The following is a 22,808-nucleotide window of genomic DNA, read 5'->3' as shown; positions in this document are numbered from 1 at the left end:
CTCCCCACTAACCTTGGACAAAGCCCAGCAGGAAGAAGTTAGCCCAAGACAGCCTCAGTGGAGGCTGTGAGGCCTGGGTCAGGAGGTAGGTAGAGGAGGCAGCAGGAATCCAGCTACCTGGGCCTCCTGTGTCCTGAGCCAAACCTAACCTACCCCTGGGGCCTCCACTCCCTGCAGGGGTCACCTTCCCATCTGCTTGATGATGTCTCCTTCCCAGAAGTCTCTGTTCATAGATCCCCTTGCCCATGAACTCAGCCCTGGTTGCCAGTTGTACACCATAGCTGTCCGGCTGCCTCCCCTGAGGCTCCAATTCCCCTCCCCTTCCCTTCCCTTCCCTTCCCTTCCTTTTCTTTCCCTTTCCTTTCTTTTCCTTTCTTTATCTTCCTCTGTGCCGCACATCATTTTCAAACCAACTATCATTTTTATGCTTATAATAATTAGCATTGTACTCCACCATGGAAAATGAACTCCAGAAAGCATTTAGATGCCTAACATTCACTTATGTGTCCAATAGATAACAACTTTTCAATAACTATTTCTTGAATGAATTGAATTTTTTTTAATGTGGCTCAAAGTTAAGCCCACCTTAGTAGATACTCAATGAACATATGATTTTGTATCAAGAGACTGGGCATGTGATAAACATATGAATGGAATCTAATCTGCATTTTGCCAGTTAATATCTTGGTATATTTGGGATTCAGTATTTGATCAGCATCAGGGCCTCTTCTTTGGCCATTCCCTGCATGACCTTTGGCATAGTTTTTCAGCCTATCTGGTACACCAAACAAGGACTGCTGCATAGACCTGAGCCTGCTGGGTACTGCACAGATGAACTCAAACAAGACAATGTTTGTAAATTTTCACCAGGGGGACTTAGAGCACAGTATGAGCATAGCCGCCCTTCTGTACGTGTGTGTCATTATGTGCAAGATGTGTGGTGGTCAAGTGATAGGACCACAGGAGTTCAGGCAGAGCACTTGAGGAAAGTCGGTTGTGTGAAAAGCATTCATCACAGGCCTGGGGATCAGTCACAGTAGCTCACTTCATTGGGCAACTACTACTATTTTCTTATTTGATAATGTTTGGTTGACTGTTTGGAGATGAGGAAAGTGCCAAAGAACCCAGGGACAGTCCATAGGAGAGCTCACCTCTCCAAGTTGCTTGCCAGAGTCATTAATCGCCACAAAATAAAGAAGCTCCTGAGATGGCTCATTCTGGAGCAGGGCACAGACGTGCCCATGAGATAAGCAGCTCTATGGAAAACTGGCCCCTGAAATCTGGAATATCTACCTTTATGGCTTTTGATTATGAACTTTTCACGTCCAGAAAGGTAAACCTTGTGGTCTTTACAGTCACTGCCAGTCAAGAGTCACGAGGCCTCTTTGTCACCTTGCTTTCAGTCACCCTAGACTATATACATCTGCTTTTCCCTCTGGGGTCCCCATCAGGTCCCCCAGGGTGAATGCTGTGTATCCCTGCTGTGTGTGTGTGTGTGTGTGTGTGTGTGTGTGTGTGTGTGTGTGTGTTCTTCTGGCTTATATCAGACCATCAGAAGTGTACCTTGCATACTTGGCAACAATCTGAACCTCAGTAGCCCTGACTTTGAGAGCACAATGCTAGATTGGAAATGGAGTATGGGGGGGGGGGGGAGTCTGTTACTATTTTAACAGGTGAGACCAAGGTGATTTGGTGGGGGAGAGAGGGGAATGGTGTCAGATTCTAGAAATAGGGTGGAAATAAAGCCAGCAGGATTTCCCAAGAGATCATACTTGGAGTGGAAAAGAGAGGAGTCAATAATGTGAGTTCTTCCATCTGGATAGCACAAAGGTAAAAAGGGGGCAACATGATTCTCAGGTTTTGAACTAAGAATCTTTTTCCAGAAAAGAAAAAAATCAGCAGAGAGAGTCTCAGTTCAGCTAAGGTCAAACACCCATTTTGATTTGGTTTGGTCTCCCCTCCTTCCTTGAAAGGATACTTGTCTACCCTCTGGTTCCTGCTTCCACATCAAGCTGCCCCAAATCACATGGTCATGAGGCAGTGTTCCAGAAGGGGATTTTCATGTTTTAGGACAAATTTCTTCCTTTTCCAGGGCCTTTTACAAAAGGTGTCCCAACAGGGTTGTGCCACGGAAAAGACAGGCAGCAAACATGATGGGCCATGAGGCTGCTGCCTGGGGCTCTGCTCTTGGACTATGGCCCAACTGCTGTCCAGGAGAGGCTGGGTCAAAGCAGCCCCACCCACCCCTTCTCTGAGCGAAGACCAAGACAGTTGTAGATGTGCCACAGAGGTTTTAATGGAAAAAGAGAAAATTGTAAAAGTACATTTTACAACATGGCAGTAAGTAATTCCTCCTGTAAAGACACCATAAAATATATTTGGAGTTGCTTAAAGCATTCATTACAAAAGGAAAGTGCAATCCCTTGCATAAGGTATGTATTTTACATAAGCTGAATGTCTATGAAGATATGTAAACATTGGTAACACAAGATTTTGTTTTCTCATTGTTCAGGAAAGCTACAATAATAAATACACCTGATATTCACTTGATGGTGGTCGCATTCGTTAAGCTTCAGAATGGCATTCTAAGGCCATTTGTGAAGACGCCTTCTCTGCACAGACCAAAGCAGAGAAGACAAACATGGGAACATACATGGCAGCAAAGGCTTCTTTGAGTCTGCTTCTCTGCAGTCGCATTGGAATGGCTGTTGTTATCAAGTCTGGTGCAGAGCCCCACCAAGGCCAGAGGCTTCCACTTCAGTTGCCCTGGACATCTATATCCACTTTCCCACCATAGTGGGAAGTCAAGACCTTGAAAGGAGCTTGGGACAAACCATGCCACCCTCCTGAAGGGTGGTCACACAGGTCCCTAGGGTAACTGGATCCCATTTCTTGCAGAACAGTCCTGGACTCCACCCATGCCCTACCACTACCACCCCGAAGATGTGTTTGGGCAGGCCTCTAGCAGCTTCACCATCCAAACCAAATCTCAGTCCTTTCACCGCACTGCACACTGATGTCCAGCAATTAAAAAACAACGACAAAAACAACACATAATCCAGAGACTCAGAGATATCCAAAGAATGTGCGCGCACACACACACACACACAGACACACACACACCCCAAATGATTACATGAAGGTTCACATTTCCATGCACCCAACCCACTAGGATGACCCCCTTGTGAGTGTATTCCAATCATTTTGGTGGATATAAGTTTGACTAATTCAAGCTTAATTTCTATGCCTGGGGTCACAAACGATTTTCTTTCTTTCTTTTTGATATCCTGAAGTGCAGGATGCACATTTAGCTGAAGTTAAAATTGCATGTCTAAGAGGGATTATCAGCAATTTGTTGGCCTGTGGGAATAGACTAGAAATTCTTTCTCCTAGTTAATCAACTTGGTGGTTTAAATTCTGCTTATCATCTTTGATGTCTTTGTCCCTTTTCTCCTATGTGTTTTTAATTACAAACCTTCTTGTCAATGTTTTGGACATAACGATGTCTTCACATCTCCCAGCTGGGCTTAATCTGTTTCCCTACTTAAATCTTGCTAGTGATGTCCCTCACGTCACCTAGCTCACTGCAGAGTCTCTTTGGTGGAAATTTCTGATAAAGCAGGAGTGGGCTGAGATGACCTTGTAAGGGCCTTCCCATCCCAAAGCCAGCTGTCACAATGCTATTTGTGGACTGAATAAGCAAATATATAATTAGCCCTTTTCAGGAGTATGTGCTTCTCTAAGGAGCCATCAAATTATAGAGAAATCTTGCTAATTGTGGGTTCTGCTTCATTGGGTTCCCACTAATCACATTTTTATTTTCATTAGATTTTTGTTTCTCTACCCAACTTCTAAGATTCAGCTCAAGAAAATGAAACAATTATTGAGACATGTTCTGCTTCCACATATGTTCTGCTCACCTGCTCCTGGGGTAAGACCCCAGACGCACATGATCTAATGACCATCTAGCCCCACAGTGGCCTCGCTCTAGCTGACCCACACGTGCACCACCTGTGCTGTAAGGAAGTGTGGGACCACTGCGTGCACCAGCCACTGCTGCACAAAGAAAGGGGCCCTGTGGAGCCTCCAGGCCCCACCGCTACAGCTCACATGCAGTAGCTGCATCATCCTCTTAGGTGAAGGAAGGTAAGGATTTACCTCAGGGTAAGGTGGGCTTTGGGTCACTGGCAAATACCTCCAACCCTGTTCACGCCCACCCCACTGTCCAAGTATCTGGTTAACACTGATTACTGGAGCCCAGTTGATGGGAGGACCCATCAAAAGAAGAGATCAAGGGGCAGGGCAGAGATATGATTCCTCAGTGAGAGAAGTGTGTAGGATAAATCCATCTGGAAAATGGGAGCTCCTTAGGGGAGACAAGTTAGCCCCACCTTAGGAGCCCAGCCCATGCTGGGGGGACTCAGCCTTGTCACCCCTCTGGCCCTTCCCACCAAAATGCCAACCAAGACTCGCCTGTACACTGACACTGATTTCATTCATCTACCAATGCCTGTCTGGGAAACATCTGCTTCTCACCTGGCCATACCATCTTTTGTAGAAGAGGGCAAGAAGTGACTTGCCATGGTCATATGACCCAGTTACATATGAAGAAGGAAGGAAAGCCAGGGCAGATGCTCAGTGTTCCCACCACCCACTGCCAGACAGCTTCTGCTTTCAGAGGCCAAGGCTTATGGCTGAAGTGTACAAGACCTCCTTAAAATCAACCGCACTCTCTGGACAATCGAGGTCTCCAAGCAACCCAGCTAGAATCTCCAGAGACCAGAGTGAGGACCCCAAAAGTAAACAGGAAGCTATAAAGACTACAAACTTCCCAAATAAGATTCCTTGCCCCTTGAACACTTCTTCTTGTCCTCTGGCCCCAATTTCCCCTCCTTTGTCCCCCCAAGCAGGCCTTTACCCTGCAATAACTGTCCCCATGTCAAGGGAGGCGGCTGACCAGAAGGCCAGCCTCACCCAGATTCCCACTGACCTGCTTGTCTCACACTTCATTTCATACAAAACTGGGCAGACACTAGAGGCAGATTCCAGGCCTGTGCCCCAGAAGGTTGTTCACACCAGTATCTGCAAGATGGATTGCACCCGATCCTTCTGCACCAATCCCACCCCTCCAGGTCCTTCATTCGAAGATGGGCACATTCACCAGGATGACAGATTTGCGCATCGCTGTCCTCTAGGTCGTCCTCAGATCTACCTCTCAGGAAGGGTGACCTGCCCAGGTTCACACGTGTAGGCTGGAGAGGTCCAGTAGAAGCCCTTCATCCTGTGCAGGGGCCTTGGCAGGCTTCCAGATGGCCTGCCCCAGCGTGGGCCAGCCAGCCTGCCCGTCGTGCCAGAGAACTCACTACCGTCTGCCTCCTTGTGCCTCTGGGGTCCGTTGGTATGGAGAAGAGACTCCTGAGGACAAAGGTCTTCATGGTTAATAATAGCGATAAAAGGCCTAGTCTGAACATGGCTCACACCTCATGGTACTAATCCATGGTACTTAGCACAGTGCTGGGCTTTTGAACCAGGAGGAGGAACTAGATGATTCGGTGAACACCATTCTAGCTGACCTGGAAGCTTCTCCTCTCCAACACTTCCCCATCAGATGCCCTCTCCCCAGCATGAACCCCTCCTGAACTTGATTTACCTGGAGGTGCCACCCCTCTCCCTCCTGAGCCATGCCCTTATGACCTCCTCTTGTGCCAAAGGGTGAGACCCAGCCCCTGGCAGCCCTCCCCTCTCCCCTCACCATGTGCTTGTAGTCAGGAAACTTGGCTTGGAGATCCAGCTTTGCCACTTTTCTGAGCCTCACCAGCCCATTTCCCAAGTGGAGTGCCCTTGCCACCCTCAGCCCCAGCAAGCAGAGCACACGTGCAGGGGTGGTGACGGGTTCATTTGTGCAGTGCCGTAGCGCATGGGGGTCTGCAAGTCCCTGAGTGGTATGGGCCCCAGCAAAGCAAAGGTGAGCTGGGCTGAGTGACCCTTGAGGGTGGAGGGGACATGCTTCCCCAGGAAACAAAGGGAGCACTGGCACAGAATCTGGCACAGAGCAGGTGCCCAGGAGGTGCCATCAGAGCTAGTTCTCCCAGGCACCCTGGGCACAGGGGTTATTCATAACCTCCAACTCAAAGGCAAGGAAACCAAAACCTAGAGGAGCAAGAAGACAACCACCCACTGTGAATGGCAGAGGGAGGTACCAGGTATATAAGATCTCAAGGCTTGGTGGGCTCCCTCTACGTGTTGCTGTTTCATGAGGACAAGCAGCCATCTGCTCCTGCCTTGCCAGGGGCAGCAGAATGAAAAGGGGTGGTGCAGGGCTGCTGAGAGGTGGGATCTGTGTCACTCACTCAGCACATCCCCTCGACTGCTCGGCCTCCACCAGGTGTACTGCCCCGAGAAAATGGCACTGACTCGACCCAGTTCCCTCGTGACATTCACACCACAGGCCCACCTCCTACAGGACACGGCATCTCAAACATGCTTCTATAGGGCAAGGATGTATTGGCTACCACCTTCCAGGAAGTGCCTAGCTGTAGACAACACCTGGCCCTATTTCATACACGGCTACCAGGCACATGCAAACAAACAGCTAGTGACAGGTTTTCATCACGTGGGTCTGGAGTGGTTTCTGGAGACTTGTATTGAACTACCCTATTTCCGCTCAGGCAGGCATGAGCATACCTCCATGATAGCAATGTAGATGCAGGAAATCTAGTTGTCTCTTTCCTGCCCAGGGTCACCCTCCCCTCTGTGTTTTGCCCAACACTCTCTGCTCCTAAGTTTGGGGACCTAGGAGGTTTGCTTCACAGTATGTCAATCCAGGATAGAAACAAGCACTGGGGAAATCGAGGGGAGGACATGACCAAACCAGCAGGGGCCAAAGGGTCAGGAGAGACTTTGAAAGGAGCAGCAAGATGCTTTGTCTCCACTTGTGCCCCCCTGAGTGGCAGTGAAACCTGTATGGGCCTAGTTCCCTGATCAAAAGGAAAGGTGACGGCCACACTAGTGTACTTCATAAGACCATCACAGAACGGGCTGTGCCCTAGCACTTGCCAAGGTAGACATCCCAAAGACAGATCATGACTGCAACCCTTAATGGCCAGGGGCAGTGGCACCATAATAGATCACATCTCCGGGATAATGAATGAGAAGGGCGTGGTGGACATTGCCATTCTCGGAGTTGGAGCTGGTAGGGGCTGAGACAGCCTGAATGGCTTGGAGAGACCCTCACAAGAATCAGTCTGTGCGTCCTGTCTATGTTAGCTGGACCATCCCCACACGCGTTTGGGGGCAGCATGCTGACGCTCGCCCCGCACAGAAGAGGTCCCTGGGAGAGGCCAGAAATCTGAAGCCTGCTTGGGCTTCGGCCCTGAGACCCAGCATCGGTGGACGCCTCTCTCGAAGCTGTAGTTAGTTCCCCTAACAGAGGAAAACAACATTTAATATGACTTATTTATTCACAATGAAAGCAGTAACCACAGAGGTCCCCAGAGAGACAGACATAAGTGCATAAATCATAGCTACACAACAGCAACTACAGTATTTTCTTGCCAACAGTTCCTCAACCTGAGGGAACAAGTAGACAAAAGCAGGGCATTCTACAAGACTAGGGGCCTGAACCCTTCAAAAATATCAACATCAAAACACAAAAACAGTGAGGGAGATGCCCTCAATTGGGACAACAAGATACGCAGGTCTGGGACATTTTCTTGAATGGCATCTTAGATTCACAAAAAGCTCTGCAGGATATTTTGGGGACACTTGGGGGATCTTTGCATACAGATTATATTAGATAATATATGATACTAAATTTCTTAGGTGTGACAATGGCACTACGTAGGAGAATGCACTTGTTCATGAGAGATATACAATTTTTTCTTTGGCTGAACCACCTAAAAATTGTAGACATGACACTTTCGCCTCCAAATGTCTCTGAGTGCAGATTGAGAGGGGAAGGAAAGAGGGGAGCAAAGTGTTGAGGCTGGTGGATCTGAGAGTAAGGGATAGGCTCATCATGCTGTTCATTTGACTTTTCTGTAACTCTGGGATTTTCAAAACAAAGTTGCTAGGGGGATCCTCAGCAGATACTTTTGTTTTCCTGGAGCAGCAGCTTCTATCAAGGTGTGGTCATAAAAGAACCACATAGAATGGACTAATGCTCAGCACTCTGTAGAATCCAGAGAGCTCTGGGCCTCGGCTCATGAGGTGACCATTGCTTTCTGCCACTGTTTGTGTCTCTTCATCTTCCCAGGTCCCAGTCTCCTGCCAAATGACATTTTCTTGGCTTTCCTCTTGGGGGCTCACCCTTCAAATATGCCCAATGATCCGAAAATCCAGGCCAAATGTCTTTGTGGGTCAAGTTCATTAGTTCCCACCTATGCTGTCCCACTGTGTTAAGGAGAAAGCTACCAAGGCTCTGGGAGTGAAATGACTTCCAGGAGCCCAGCGAGGCAAGACACAATGTGCTGCCACTCTTTCCTTGCCTGGGATGTTTCTGGGATCCCACGAAGACCATGACTCTGCAGAAAAAAACATTTTACAAGTGTGAGCCCCAAGTCACTCCACTTTAAGAACTAAACCACACTCACAGATGACAGTGACTGTGATGCCGATTGGAGGACACATTCCAACATCCAGCTCAGATCTCACACTTCTGTGGATGCCCTCCCTGGGCATCTCAGTTAGGGTTTATCATAAAAAGAATACAAGAGAAAAGAGGCCGGAAGCCTCAGAGATTAGTGATCACTTTCACCTCTCCCCTCCCTCTTCCACGAAATGTACACAGGCAGTGGAGTTCTCTAGCTCTGTTCTCTCCAGCTTCCAGCTGCAAATGCCTGTGTCCAAGGGGACACAGGACCACGTGGGTATTCTGATCTGGATGAAGCAGAGAAAAATAACCTGCTGAGGTTTATCTGTTGTTCTTAGTTACTCTCTAGATGTTTTCAATCAAGTCCCTGTGCACAGAGAACAAACCGGTGAGCTGAGATGAATCCTGCTCCCCTTTGTCAGGGGAGGCGTCTAATGAGCACATTCCCAGGAGGCTCTTCCAGGCAGCAATCTGTATCCATTTACTTCCTCCCCTGGAAAGATAAAGGATCCAAAGGACTGTCGGGTAGCAAATGATCTTCTATGCTCATGCCTGAGCACAGGCTACCCTTTCAACTAGCAGTGCCCACTGGGAACAAAACAGTCCCGCAAAGACAGTGATCAAATTTAGAGCTCAGGGAGCTTGCTGGGCTTGGAGGCTGCTGCCTTTGTTTCATGGCAGAGTGGTGCAAGTGGAAAGAACAGAGCTGGTCCCAGCTCTGGGACTAACCAGGAATCTCAGAACCCAGACAGGTTGCTTCACTCTTCTGTAAAGACTCTAACGGGCTGATGGTCAAGACAGCACCTTCTGCCTGGTATGGTGCTGTTGAGGACTGAAACCGGATGCTCTCTATAAAGGAATGAGCCCAGGACCCCAGGATAATCAATACCACTGCCCACCTTCTTCCTGTCTTTGATGGAGTAAAGATGGAGATCTCTTAGTGGAAAAGAGTTCAAGTGAGAGTCAGAAATCTCGTTAAGTATATACAAGGCATGTTGACTTCTAGAAGATGAGGTAACCTCCTGTGTTTCTGATAGAACACAACTCTTCCTGAGCGTGTCCTGACAGAAGCTGCAGCCCAGTCAGTCAAACAACCTGTGTGCTTTCATCACCCTGGCTGGATGGGTGTGATTAACTGGAGGAAGAGTACAAAGTTCACCTGGCAGGAGGAAAGTACCAAGTGCACAAAGGAGGAAGAGAGGCCAGAAACATGAAAAAGTCCAGTAACAAGGGATCTTTGGAAAGCTGTACACAACAGCAACGACAAAAGCAGCCAGGACCACAGTAGAAAGAGTAACAAGTGTGAAGACCCAGATTCTGGCCACATGACCTCATACCGTGTTCACCTCTCTGAACTTGGTCTCCTCCCCTAAAGACAAGGGAGATCAACAGGATAATGCAGGCAGAGCTTTGCTGGCTTAGAGGCTCCCTGATTCAACCACTGACTATGGTGGCACCAGTAGAGATGTCCCCCTCCTATCACATCAAAAGTCATTATCCCTGGAGATCTTGACTGCCTCTTCCCTCACCCCAAGAGCATTTTCTGGATGTTCCCAGGGGACTCACTGGCGAGGTCCCTCAAAGGGGAACAGACAGACCATCTGAGAAAAGAGATCCACTCCCTGGGGCAAGAAACTATGCCCTACGCACTTCAAGTTTAACCTTAGAAAAGAAGATTTGGTGTACATCCTTCAGAGGGCTGAGCTGGCGGCAGAAGACAGCAGGGGACACAGAATCAAGAGAAGGTGTAAGTTGTCTTGATTCTCCACCTCTCAAATTGTCATCACCAGAGCAGAAAGAAAGTGTTCATCCTATTTTGCTGCAAAGAAGAGAGTCAGCTCTGTGAAAACATAGAGAATGTTTTCTATGTTTCCCTGGGAAGAGAGGTGCTCCCTGCCACATGAAGCATTCAAGCAGAATGGTCACTGCATGACCACTTTAAGCAGATATCTTAGTGGGAAACCAGCTCTGAAGGGAGCCTGGAGCCAGTTTCCCTCTGACTGACTCCAAGGGCCTAGCATGCACCTCTGTGGAGACACAGAAGCAGAATCCCTCATAGGAGGGCTAAGTTGGGACCCCTTGGTGTGGAGGAGTCAGCATTTTGGACCTTTCTGGGGTTGGAACTGAGACTATGGTCTTGGTTCTGTCAAAGATCAGCTCTGTAATGTTGAGCAAATTCTTCATCCTCTCAGTGCCATGTACAGATCAAAGATTATCACACACACACCCCCATTTGAGAGCAAATCTTACAAAGGTTTTCCAGAGAACTCCTACATGTATTCCAGGCAGCCTGCTCCAAAACATAAAGTACTCTGCAAATATGCATTCATATTTTCACACCTATGTATGACCTCCTCCAGCCAACACTCTCTTCAGAGAGGAAAAAATTCAACAAGAGCAATCATTTCTATCCTTTGGACATACTTTAGAGCCCTAGGTAGGGCGCTCCATAAAACGAGATCTGGAAAACCAGTGAACTCATAAAGACCTTGAAGGCAGATAACTGTCAACTTTGGCCAAAAGAGTTTGAGGTTCACAGACTTTCAGAAGGTCCTGTGTCCTAGAGGAAGGGGACATTTCAACACAGGGTGTAGCATTAAAGTGCATGCATAGCCTTTCCAGAGGAGTCTTGAATGCTCCTGGTTTCAGCCCAATGGCCCACATACTTGGGACGGGTGGCATTTGGGTGTTGTCTCCTTGAGGTAATCCCGGAGGCCAGTAAACGTGCTCCTTCTGCGTAGTGCAGCCAAAGCCCATTCGGTCCAGGAGCAGGAACTTCCGGTGTACAAAAGGGAAGTGGGGGATGAGTGAATGGGTGACTTTTAGAAATGGCAGGGATGATGATGAGAGAAATTAAAGTCCCCTCAGTGAATGTGGAGGTCAAACTGTCCCTTATTCCTGCCATGGTAAGGGCCTACAGTGTGCCATATTCTTTAGCCTAAACTGTCCCCTAAGAGATGAGGAAGCCTTCCCTTTGGGGTCACCCCTATTGAAAGTGGGGAGGAATTTTTCCTCTATCTAGACAAAAGCATCCCCTGAGATCGACAAGTTCCCAGTAGGCCAAGATACAGCCTCTAAACTCTTCCTGAGACCAACATGAACTTTCCCCTATTTACAAGTCAAATGCAATTAGAGACAATCTTTCTTGAAATATATATATATATATATATATATTTAAACGAGGAATGCCCTGTTGCTTTTTATTAGGAAACCACATCCACGTACTAATACCCATTCTCATCCAAGCATTCCAAAACTAGAATTCTTATTCGCAGGGTAGATGCTACACAAAAGTCATCATCATCATAATCAACATCATCATCAACATCATGGTTCGTCGTCGTCATCGTCATCATCAGTATGAAAGAAATAATACAATAGATACTCTGCAGTTCCAACAATTTTCCACTCTCCCCTGGCATTTCCAGCTGTATGGCAAACTGTTGGAACTGAAGATGGTTAAAATTTAAAATGTCTTCAATAAATTGTATTAGCGGCTTTTGATTGTTCCATTGTTCCATTGGCTTTCTTGTGTTGATGAAGTGTACCAGTTTGACAAAGTGCATGCTTTTTAAATCTTTTAAACTGGCAAGCTACGGTCATCAATGTCTTCTTGCCTACTCACCCACTGGAAAAATGTGAATGTGATTTAGAACCTAGTGCTTTAAAGCTGTGGTTGTAAACCCTGCCTGTAGAGCATGCTTAATTTGGCAAGATGATACTTTAAAACCCTCCTAGGTTTTCCCGCTGTGTCTGAAAGTAGCCAAAAGCAGGCTATTAACAAAAACTCGTGTGAGGGGGAAGGAAAATGAACTTCTGATACCTTCATCCTGTCACACGAGACACCCACACACAGAAGCACACACACACTACACACGTGGACACACGGCCACCCAGTCCTCGGGAGGAAAAAACGGAGTTAGGTGGGACACACCGCCAGGGACAGCGGCCAAAGGGGCTCAGCCTGGTGAGCAGCTGCGGGGTGGGCATCCTCTCAGCTCTCTTTCGGTGGTCTGGTCTCACACCTGTCCTAGGAAAGCCACCCCAGAGAAAGGGGAGGGGCAGGGGAAATGTAAGGCATCCTTTGCTGGGGAGGACGGAAGAAATCCACGCTTCATGCTCTAGTTTCCCCTCGGGCTGCTCTGCCTGGCTGGGAAGGTGGGGAAAGAAGAAATGAAACCGAGAGAGGGCGGAGGAGAGAAAGTAATGGCGATGACTGTAAAAATAACAAAAGATAATAATAATAAATAAATAAGGAGGGGAAGTCGAGTGGGGCCAATGGAACTTACAGCCACATGACAATGACTCTTCCGCTCTACTCCCTCCCCACACTAGACGGACTTGCGGCGCCGCCGCATCAGCCTAAGGTGGTCGCCGCGGAAGCTGTGCTGGCCGGGCGAGACGGAACTGATAGGGGACGGGAAGAGGCTGTGCTTCAGTGTACTTGGCGAGATCTGCTCCACCCTGCAGGAGATGGAGTGCAGCCGCTGCGGCGCCAGCGTGGCGCCAAAGTTCTGCGGTGGCGGCGAGCGGTAGCAGGCGCAGGAGCACACGGACTGCAGGTCGCCGCCCTCGGGCCGGGGCCGCGGACGCACCTGCGGCGCCTCCCGGGAGATGTGGGAGACGCTGCTCGGGTTGCCTGGGAGGGCCGCCCCCTCCTCGCCTTCCCGCTCCTCGTCGCTGTTCATGGTCAGGAACCGGAGGACCACCAGGTTGAGGAAGGCCCCGATGACCGTCAGCCCCACCAGGATGTACATGAAGCTGAAGGCCACGTAGAAAGGCTTCCTCTGCAGGGCCCCCTTGCTCTGCAGCGCCACATAGTCCCCGAAGCCGATGGTGGTCAGCGTGATGAAGCAGTAATAGTAGGCGTGGAAGAAGCTCCACTCCTCACACTGGGAGAAGGCGGCCGCCCCGATGCACAGTGTGCCCATGCACGAGAAGAAGCCGACCGTCACCATGTTCTCCATGGACACCTCGGTGTTGCGCATGCCGCAGCACTTCTTGATGCGCTTCAGCAGGTAGCGGACGAAGGTGTTCATGCGCTCGCCCAGGCTCTGGAACATGACCAGCGTCAGCGGGATGCCTAGCACGGCGTAGAACATGCAGAAGGCCTTGCCCGCGTCGGTTCCCGGGGCCGCGTGCCCATAACCTGTAGGAGGGACGACAAGAACAGGGACAGCCATCAGGAGCAGTCCTGGGGGCCTGGGGTGTACCGGGGTGTGACAGAGACAGTCTGGCTGGGAGGTTGGGGGAGGTCTGTATCCCTTGGGCAGAGAGAAGATCCAAAGAGAGCCAGGGTTTTGTTGGGGGAGGGGGGGTTAAAATCATATGGTAAGGGCAGGCTGAGCAATCCTAATCTGAAACCCAAAAGGCTCCAACATCCAAAACTTTTTGAGTGCTAACATGAGCCACAAGCAGAAAATTCCACACTGTGGAACTTATTTTCCTATGCAAAATTACTCAAAATATTGTATAAAGTTACCTTCAGGCAAAGTGTACAAGGTGGACATGAAACACAAATGAATTCCATGTTTAGTCTTGGGTCCCAACCCTGAGAGATATCGTTATGTATTTGCAGATATCCCAAAAGCTGGGGGGGAACCAAGACCCCAAACATGTCTGATGCCCCAACATTTCGGATAAGGGGTGCTCAGCCTGTATGGTAACCGAGAGGGGAGAAGAGACTCAACGAAGAAATGTCACGTGTACTTGGACATCAGGAGCGTTTCAGTGCTGGTAGTGCAACACGCAGTTTTAAAAAGAAAACAGCCTATTTACACCTAAGAAAACTGCAAAAGTACGAAACCCTAGGGAGAAAATTAAATATGCCCACCATGGATCCACATGAAGAGGGAATGTTCAAAGAATGACTGCTGTGTGCTGGGCTCTATGCTGACTTCTTTTACATATACGTCACCCGGTCTGAGGGCCTAATGAGCCTATAAAATAAGTGTAATCATCCGACGCTGCTGACAGGAAAACTGAGTTAGTGACTTAATAGTAGGGTAATGACTTCTTCAGACTTGGGACTTGAGCCCAGAGGTTTAGCTGCGAAGAGTGAGGCTAAAACCAAGACTTAGCATTGAGAGAGGTAATGGCAGAGAGAACGAGACACAAATAACATGAGGACAGGTGATTTTATGTTTCATTCACTGCTGCCCCCCCCCACGCCTAAGCAACACCTAAAAGGTAAAATATTTCCCTAATACAGGAGGGCATAAATTTGCACCACTGTGTGGATAGAAAAGGGGAAACATACAGCCCTTGAAGAAAGACCTTGTGGCGGGGGGAGCTTTGCAAACTCCTAGTGCAAGTTTACATCTGTCACTGCCCCCCTTCAGCAGTCGCGCAAAGTTGGGCCCCCATTTGCGCACACTCGGAACAAGGATGATGGCATTACAAAGGTAAAGTTGTTTACCAGGGTCACCTACCTGGCCAGTGATGATGTGAGGGCCAGGGCAGGATCTCACAATATGGCAAAAAGAACACAAGACTCAGTAGATGATGGCTCAAGTAGTAATACTGCCTGGGAAAAATCCCAGACTGGGGACAATGCTTGAACTGAGAATTTGGAGGACAATCCTAATCTTCCTGCGCTGTCCAAAAGGCTTCAATCACACACAATCACTCCCAATCACACACTCATGTCACTGATTCAGCTTCATGACCTTGGGTCCAGAGGACTTCTCAGAACCCAGGTTTCTCCCTCTGACACAGGAGATGACAGAGTTTCCAGGTAGGGTGTTAGGCACATCTGCTAAGGCCAGGACACAGCAGGAACCTCAGGCCCAAGTCCTCTGCCCACCACAGCATCTTCCTGGGCTGGGCCTGGTCATGGAAGGCTCAGTCTGTCTGTCTCTTCATATGCCATGACCTATCTGGCCCAGGCCACACTCTCGAAAGAGAGATGGTGTTGCACACTGGCCTCCACACTTTCTCCTCCTCACCATCTTCAGCCTCCAATCCCACCGCCTCAGCTGCCACTCCAAATTCTGTCCCACAGAGGAAATACAACATGACACAAAGCTGCAGCCAGGGCAAAGAGGAATGAAGACTGAGAAAAACAAACACATAAACCCACAGGGACCTGAGAATAATATTAAAAGTCATCCCAGAAAGAATGAGACAGGGAAAAAACAGAAGAAATAATAGATTTAAAAAGTCACCAAATTTGGTGAAAGACAAATGTACAGATTCAAGAAGCTCACTGAACCCCAAGCAGGAGAAAAACCCACCCTGGAGTCAAACTGCTGAAAGCCAAAGAGTGACTTCCTGGAAAACTTCCAGAAAGACAACACATGTCCACACCAAGGACAACAACGTGAACACCACTGACCTATGAGCATACACAATGGAGCCAGACAACGTGGAACTCCACCTTTGAAGAATTAAAAGGAAACGCTGTTAGCCCAGAATTCTGTGACCAAAGAAAATAACCTTCAAGAACAAAGGAAAAAAACAGACGCACTTTAACAAATGGGAGAATTCATCACCAGCAGACTTGCATAGCACGATTACTGAAAAATGTTCCGCCTGCGGGGAGGACTTCAGAAGGAAACTCAGGTCTCCCGGAAAACAATGGGGCGTACCATGGTAAACAAGCAGGTAAATATAAAACATGCAGGTGGGAACCCAGTACATCACACAGCTTACCTGCAGAGCTGATTCAAAAGCCAGACGGATGCTAGAGAAGATAAATAGATTTAAGAAACTTAATATGCCATAATGCTAACAGCTCTGGATGGGATATATTTACCGGAAAAGATCAACATAGCATTTTCTGGGTCAAAAACTAAATACCAGATGCCAGGCTCTCCTGCCTCCCAGCATCACTCCTACCTCATCAGTAGAGAAGATCAGAAACAGTTGCCTTCACAAGGCCAGGAAGGCAGTACACCTGCAATGTACACCCCCTCTAAGGTGACAGCCCTTTTCCTGCTCTGGCCTACTGCAGAAAGGAAGAGCTTGATCTCCCTCGCACCCCACGGGACATCTCACTGGTCCATTACACTGATGATGTGCCTTGGAGAGGCTCACGCATGGGAGAGCATGGGAGACAAACACCACCAAGCTCGAGGACCTGCCACATTAATAAATTTCCCAGCAGCCCAGTGGTCTGGGAAAAGGATGGCTCCCTCTAAAGTGAGAGAAGAATCACAGAACTTTCAAGCCTTCCAGGAAGAAGAGGGCTGTGCAAGGCACTGCAGCTTTTCCACCACCACCTATTCTCTTTCTCCCACTTCCTTTAGCCATGCTGTATGCTGTGAGCTCCAGGAGGGCAGTGCTGAGTTCCACCTCTACTCTGTGGGTTCCTGGGACCAGCATAGAGGAGGCCCTGGGTTCTTAGAGGAACACCTCACTATACAAAGGATTTCTACTCTCCTGGTTGTCATGGGGCCTTGGAAGTACTTAGTGGAGCTCTCTGACCTGTCCTGGGAGAGGCTTACAGAGAAGAAGCTGCATCCCTCTGCCACAGCCAGCTAACCAAACAAAATAAATAAATATGTTCTCTCTCCCCCCAGAGTGATAAAACCCTCATGCCTGTTGAGTCTGGCCCTGCCTAGGAACCAGCAGAGACAGGAGAGACAGTGCTCCTAGGTCCTGTGCTCCCCACCATCTCTTGCAAAATCTCCTGAGAGCAATGGGATCTGACCCCTGACTGCCACCTTAGGGACCCCAGCTTCCTCTCCCTCTTCCGGCACGTACTCTGACCTCTGTGGTGCCAGGAGAGAGGTGGTGGTCGCCGTCTCCTCCACCCCACAGCTGTGCAGGGACAGGCTACCCAGCACACTGAAGAAGGCCATGCCAACATTTGGACACTGGGAAATTTGCTGCTGGAAGGGAATGAAATATTTATAAGGGACGTGCAAGGTTTTGCACCAGTAGGAATTAAAAGAGGCAAAATTTCCATTGAAGAATGGCTCTGGGTGGTTTTGAGAACTGCTTGCTAGAGAGGAGAGCTGCCCTGGGAACCTGGCTCATCCTGGTGGGTCCTGCTCCAGCCTGCAACATGCATTGTGCTGCTTGTCCCAGCACACGGACCCTGCTCAGCCCCTGAACACACCGCATGATTAAAACCAGGTATCTGCTGATGGCACAAAAGAAAATCCTTTGTGCACCCCATGCAGGGTCGGGGGGGGGGGGGGCTGAGGAGCCTCTAGGGTGGGGATCAAAGTCTGGGTCTGATCCACCTCCCATTTACCAGCCGTGACCCTCGGCACACTGCCTAGATACTCTCAGCCTTGACTCTCTTCCGTGAAGACAGACACGAAAGAAGCATTCCTCCCAGTTACACGCCACCTTAGAAAGCTTTCCTAATTCATTCACCCGTACAGGATGTCAGTTGGTGCTGCTGCCCCATGGCACGTCACCCTTCTTACAATGCCACAGGCTCCTAGTTCCTACTGAGTGCCACCCATGGGCTTTAGCTTCCGTGCAAGTACAAGAAGTGAATGGTGCATCTCGTGGGCTCTGACGGGGTCCCTGAACCAATGAAGCTTTCGCTGCCAGGCTTGAAAGGTGCGAGAGTGTGAGATGGGAGCTGCCACAACCATTTTACTGTCATGAGAAAAACCCCTACGACAGAGAAAAATGTCCCTGATCTCAAAGGAAAGGAGGCTGTTCTGCCTCTGCCTCTGAGCCAGCCTTACACACAAATGTTTCAGTCCATCTCCCAATGAATATTTTTATTTCACCCAGGGTTTTGATTGCAACTGATCAACACTCAGCTAGGCATAGATGCCCTAAGACATAGCACGACTATAAATAATTAGTAACAATGTTGCAACTCACACAAGCCTGCATCTAGCCGGCTGCTGCAAGGGAGGTAAGTTGAGGAGGTGGTCACTTCAGTGGCAGACAGAAGCCGACTCATAGCCAGGTCCTCTTGAGGACCAGTTGCTCCTCAGCCCAGCAGCCAGAACCGTGGGTAGTCCGGCTACCTAAGCTTTAAGGAGAAGCTGGGAATAAGGTCTAAGTAGCATGTAATTAAACGTCCTGAACCATGGCCCGGGATGACAGCTCATACCTGCACCAAACACTGAGAAAAGGAAAAAGAATTCACAAAATGCCAGGGCTCCCCACCCGCCAGACCTTTCTTCCTCCCCTGTCCTCATCCCTGCTTGAACCACATGGAACACAGGGGCCCCAAGAGCCACCAGGTAGCTCCATTCACAGGTGACAAAGGGCAGCAAGAAGGACCACCCCCGCCCGGCTGAGGGCTGAGGTGCAGAGCCCACAGCAGCATCACCTGGGAGGGCCCCTGCGTGCAGAACCCGCGACCCCATTTCACAGAGGGAAATACTGAGGCCCTGCCGGATCACGTGCTCCTGCCCCCAGGCCTGCGTGGTGCCCTCGTCCAAGTGCCCACCCAAGGCGTCAGGGTTTTCTGGAGGATTTCGTGTTTTGTTTAATGAAAGAGCAGTTTCATCGTATCCTTTTTAAAATTATTATTAATTTCCAGAAAACTTAAATTCATTTTCAGTTTCATTTTATGTCTGAAGGAATCAAAGACACGTAGAATGTTTTCTTTACCTATGCAAGCTGGCAAAGCACTCGATTCCTTGCCCCCTCCTTTCCTGGCCGGTCCCTGGGCAAAGACCCCTCTCTAGAGAGCTCTCACCCCCCTCCCCCCAGCGCCTGTTCCCAGGCATCGCAGGTCCCCTACACCCCGCGGGGGGACGGGGGTTCTGTTGTAAGCCCGTGACACAAGGACCCCTTCCCAGAAAGCACCACAGCCGCCGTGACCACGCTGCAGGAAGAGGCTTCCACACCAGGTTGCTGTTGGAAGAGATTCCTAGACAACGTTGCCCTGACGAGCAAGCAGAGGGGACCGCCGGGACAAAGACAATCTAGCCTGTGTGCTCTGGGGCCCCATCGCGACCTAAGGTGCAAGGGCGCCCTCTGGCGGCCTCTCGGGCAGCTGCGGACACAGGTGCCGGCGCAGGGGCTCCACCTGCCCAGGCTTTCTCCCGGGCGCATGCCCAGAGCAGGAATCCGAGGGGAAAGTCAGTCTTCTTCATAGATGAGCAAAAGCGCCACATGGTGAGTTTCCTCTCAAACTGCCATCAATCAATGACATGTTGACAAAGACAAAATGTTGCAGTGATAATGCTAATGACCCCTGGTTATTGAGGGCATGCACAGAGCCAGGAAGGAGCTGAGAGAGCTTACATTCCACAGCTCACACGCTCTGCAGGAAAGCAACTCTTGGTGAGGTGAGCTGTCTTCACTCCCTAGCACGGGTGAGGAGACGCCCATAGCCTGGGGGGAAGTATGGCACCTCTGTGAGCCGCCAAGTCAGACCCAGGGTCCCGTCCCAAGTCTCTGCTCTAGAGCCCTAGACCCTCCAGGCATGGGGCCCGTATGTTCCATGTGGTTCGGAACTCGGGAGAATCCTGAATCCACCTGCTGGTCTTTCCAGAAGAGCTCTCCATTTCTCCCAGTCTCTCCTTCCCTCTCCAGCACTACTCCATATAAAAATAAAAATTAAAATTAACTACAAGAAAATGTGAAAAAACCTAAAGTACATAGGAAAAATAATGTAAAATGTGGCTGAGGCTTGAAAAGTCTATGGTAGAACAAGATTTTAAATCAAGCCAGGACTAACTACCCACTCATCAAGTAACAGTTGATGGATTTTGTTTTAAAGAAGTTAAACAACATCAAAAATTTTAAAACTTGTGCTTTGCCTTCATTGTTCTCTTTTGGGGCTAATTCACTCTGGAGGCAGGAAATTCCCATGGAGAAGATCTGTGGAGTTAGGAGAGCAACCAGCTGGGGTGCTAGGGACTGAGGGATCCAAATCCCAGCCAACCCGGGAGAGGGCCATGTGCCCCAAGACTACTCAGACCACACCTGCCCTGACCCTGGGCAGGGTTTGGCTTCAGGAAGCACCTGCTCCTCTCACTCCCACACTCCAAGCAGCTCCTGGCACAGGACCTCAGCTGTGCGCCACGGGGGCCTGACAGCAGGCTTCATGACCCTTCCGTGAAATGAGCAGGATTGGAGTTCCTCAGTAGAAGGAGCAGGACAGGTGCAGCTGAATCCACACCTGGAAACCAAGAGCAGAGCCCTGGCGTCTCCCTGCAGCTGGCAGCCAAAGGGAGGGAAGGAGGGCTGTGTTTGTGATGTGTAAAGAGTCACCCTTTGCACCTTGGTGTCCTCAGATCCAGTGGCACCTGGAGCCCACTGCAGGCAGGTATGGATCAGGGCAGAGCTGAGCCTGACCAGGAGAATGTGTGGCCTGCAAGAATGCCATCAGGCCAGGCCATAGCCACTACAGCTGAGCTCATTCCACATCTGCAGCAGGGATAGTACACACCAGAGCTGGATGGCAGCAGACCTCCCAGGCTTCCCACCCAGAGCTGGCTTCCAGCAGAGACCACCAGTGCCTGCCACACATGCCCTCACCTGCAATTGGGCCACAAAGTCCCTTGCAGTGGACACGACCAAGTGACTCAGTACCAGCCAGTGGGGCTCCAGACCAGGCCAGTAAAACCTACCTTGTGAATCATATTCTCTTCATTTCCCTCTCCAGGTGGCAAGGACTCAGAAGCTAGGGGAAGACGGAGACTCTAACACAGTGCCTGGGGTCCTGAGAGACTGCCTGAAGGTGAGCCCTGCTGCTGTACAGCAACGGTGACCGAGGGGGTCTCCTGTGGGTACCAGTCAACAGCACCTGGGTGCACCTGCTGCACATCCAGCTCTGAACAAGTGCCTACTCACAGTACATGCCTGCAATTCCAGCACTCTGGGAGGCTGAGGGAGGAAGGTTTGAGCCCTGGGCAACTTAGGAACTCAGCAAGACCCCATCTCAAAATAAATTTTAAAAGAAGAGATTAGAGATGTAGATCAGTGCAAAAGCCCTGTGTTTCATCTCTAGTGCCACAGATAGACAGATAGATAGATAGACAGATAGACAGACAGCACAGGAGTTGAGCTCCAAGAGCAAATAGGGACAGATTGCTGGCACCTACTCTGTTTATCTTGCCATAAAACAAAATCCAAAGAAGAGCCCACACTTTGGTGCAGAGTTAGACAGGTCCTAAAGCTCTTCTGTACCCCGTCTCCATCCTAGGTGGTTGGTTAGGATGAGGACAGACATGTCCATTGTATAGGTGAGAAAACCACATCTCTACCGGATTAACCCTGTGATCTTGGGGATGTCTTGGTTCCACGGGGGTGAGGCTGGTGACTGCAGAGTGCAGCCTGCTTTGCCTGGCTGAGAGAGCCCTTGCACATCCACAAAGGCATATGCACATGTACACGCAGAGTTATACACACGCATGAACACATGACTGAGTCCAAGATGTTGTCTGAGAGAAATAGAAAACCAGCAGGACAGCAAGGAAGGATGTTAGGAGCCCCACTCACCCTGCCTAATCATTAATAATAAATGAACAAGAAATGCAAATGCTCATGAAAACCTCAAAGCAATGCCCAGACGTGGTCTTTCTGTCCTCACATTCCTCGTTGGCCAGAAAAAGGGTAATAATAGTAAGGACCTTCTGGATTGGTACGGAATCAATGATTTCAGCCACCTCACCTGTCCAGGACACACAAAGGACATGGGGCCATCCTCAATTGCTGTGAAACTAGCCTGTATGTGTGTACTGCAAATGCTGCAACTGTGCCTGGAGGAGGGCACACGTGCACACATTCGCCAGTACAGCCCAGGCATGCACGCATACACAGACACACACTCAGCACACGCTCACACCACTACACCTCAGCACATGCACACCCTCCCAGGCAGTCACTGGCCTGTTCACAAACACATGGCCAGAGCCCAGGCTCTTCCAGCCCTCCCTTACATAACAGCAACCTGAGGTGTCCCCACATCTGCATAGCAGAGTGGAAAAACACAGACAGCCTGCCTTAGCCTGACTGCTCTGCATCTGGGTAGCATCGGGGCACCGTCCCAGCACCTTGTGCCGGGTCTTCCATCTAGACAGTGCATAAACACAGCACCTCCCCCGAGGCTTGCTGTGAGAACTGAGCCAATGGGCACCATGGCATTCAGATGCATGTATATGTGCGTAGTGATCAAACCAGACTGTGCCCATTAAATCTAAAAAGAAAAAAAAGCAAATAAATAGGAATCATGGAGGTAATTCTCAAACACTTTTGTCCTTTAGCCTGTAAATGTAGTGAATCACACTAATAAGCATCAAGTGATGTTGGAAGAAAAAATAAGTAACAAACATACAGCTAGGGG

The 22,808-nt window shown here is 49.5% G+C and overlaps 1 protein-coding gene across 2 annotated transcripts in view; it reads right to left on the bottom strand.

Annotated features, from left to right (window-relative positions):
- Nucleotides 1-3,281: 3,281 nt before the first annotated feature.
- Nucleotides 3,282-22,808, bottom strand: part of Kcnk9 (potassium two pore domain channel subfamily K member 9) — a 70,108-nt gene continuing 50,581 nt past the window's right edge. The window contains exons 2-3 of one of the 2 annotated variants that reach the window (XM_087187278.1): nucleotides 12,880-13,739; nucleotides 3,282-5,415 (exon numbers count right to left, since the gene is read on the bottom strand). In XM_087187278.1, the coding sequence (XP_087043404.1) occupies nucleotides 12,922-13,739 (818 nt within the window). In that variant the 3' untranslated portion in view covers nucleotides 3,282-5,415; nucleotides 12,880-12,921. Of the gene's footprint in view, nucleotides 5,416-12,746; nucleotides 13,740-22,808 lie in introns of those variants that run through there. The other variant, XM_013069584.3, reaches the window with a different exon arrangement.

Source organism: Heterocephalus glaber, unplaced genomic scaffold (assembly GCF_053883595.1).
Source record: "Heterocephalus glaber isolate CG9 unplaced genomic scaffold, H.glaber_assembly_v1.0 deba00000281, whole genome shotgun sequence".
NCBI lineage: Eukaryota > Metazoa > Chordata > Mammalia > Rodentia > Bathyergidae > Heterocephalus > Heterocephalus glaber.
This window is presented reverse-complemented; position numbering and strand designations above follow the sequence as displayed.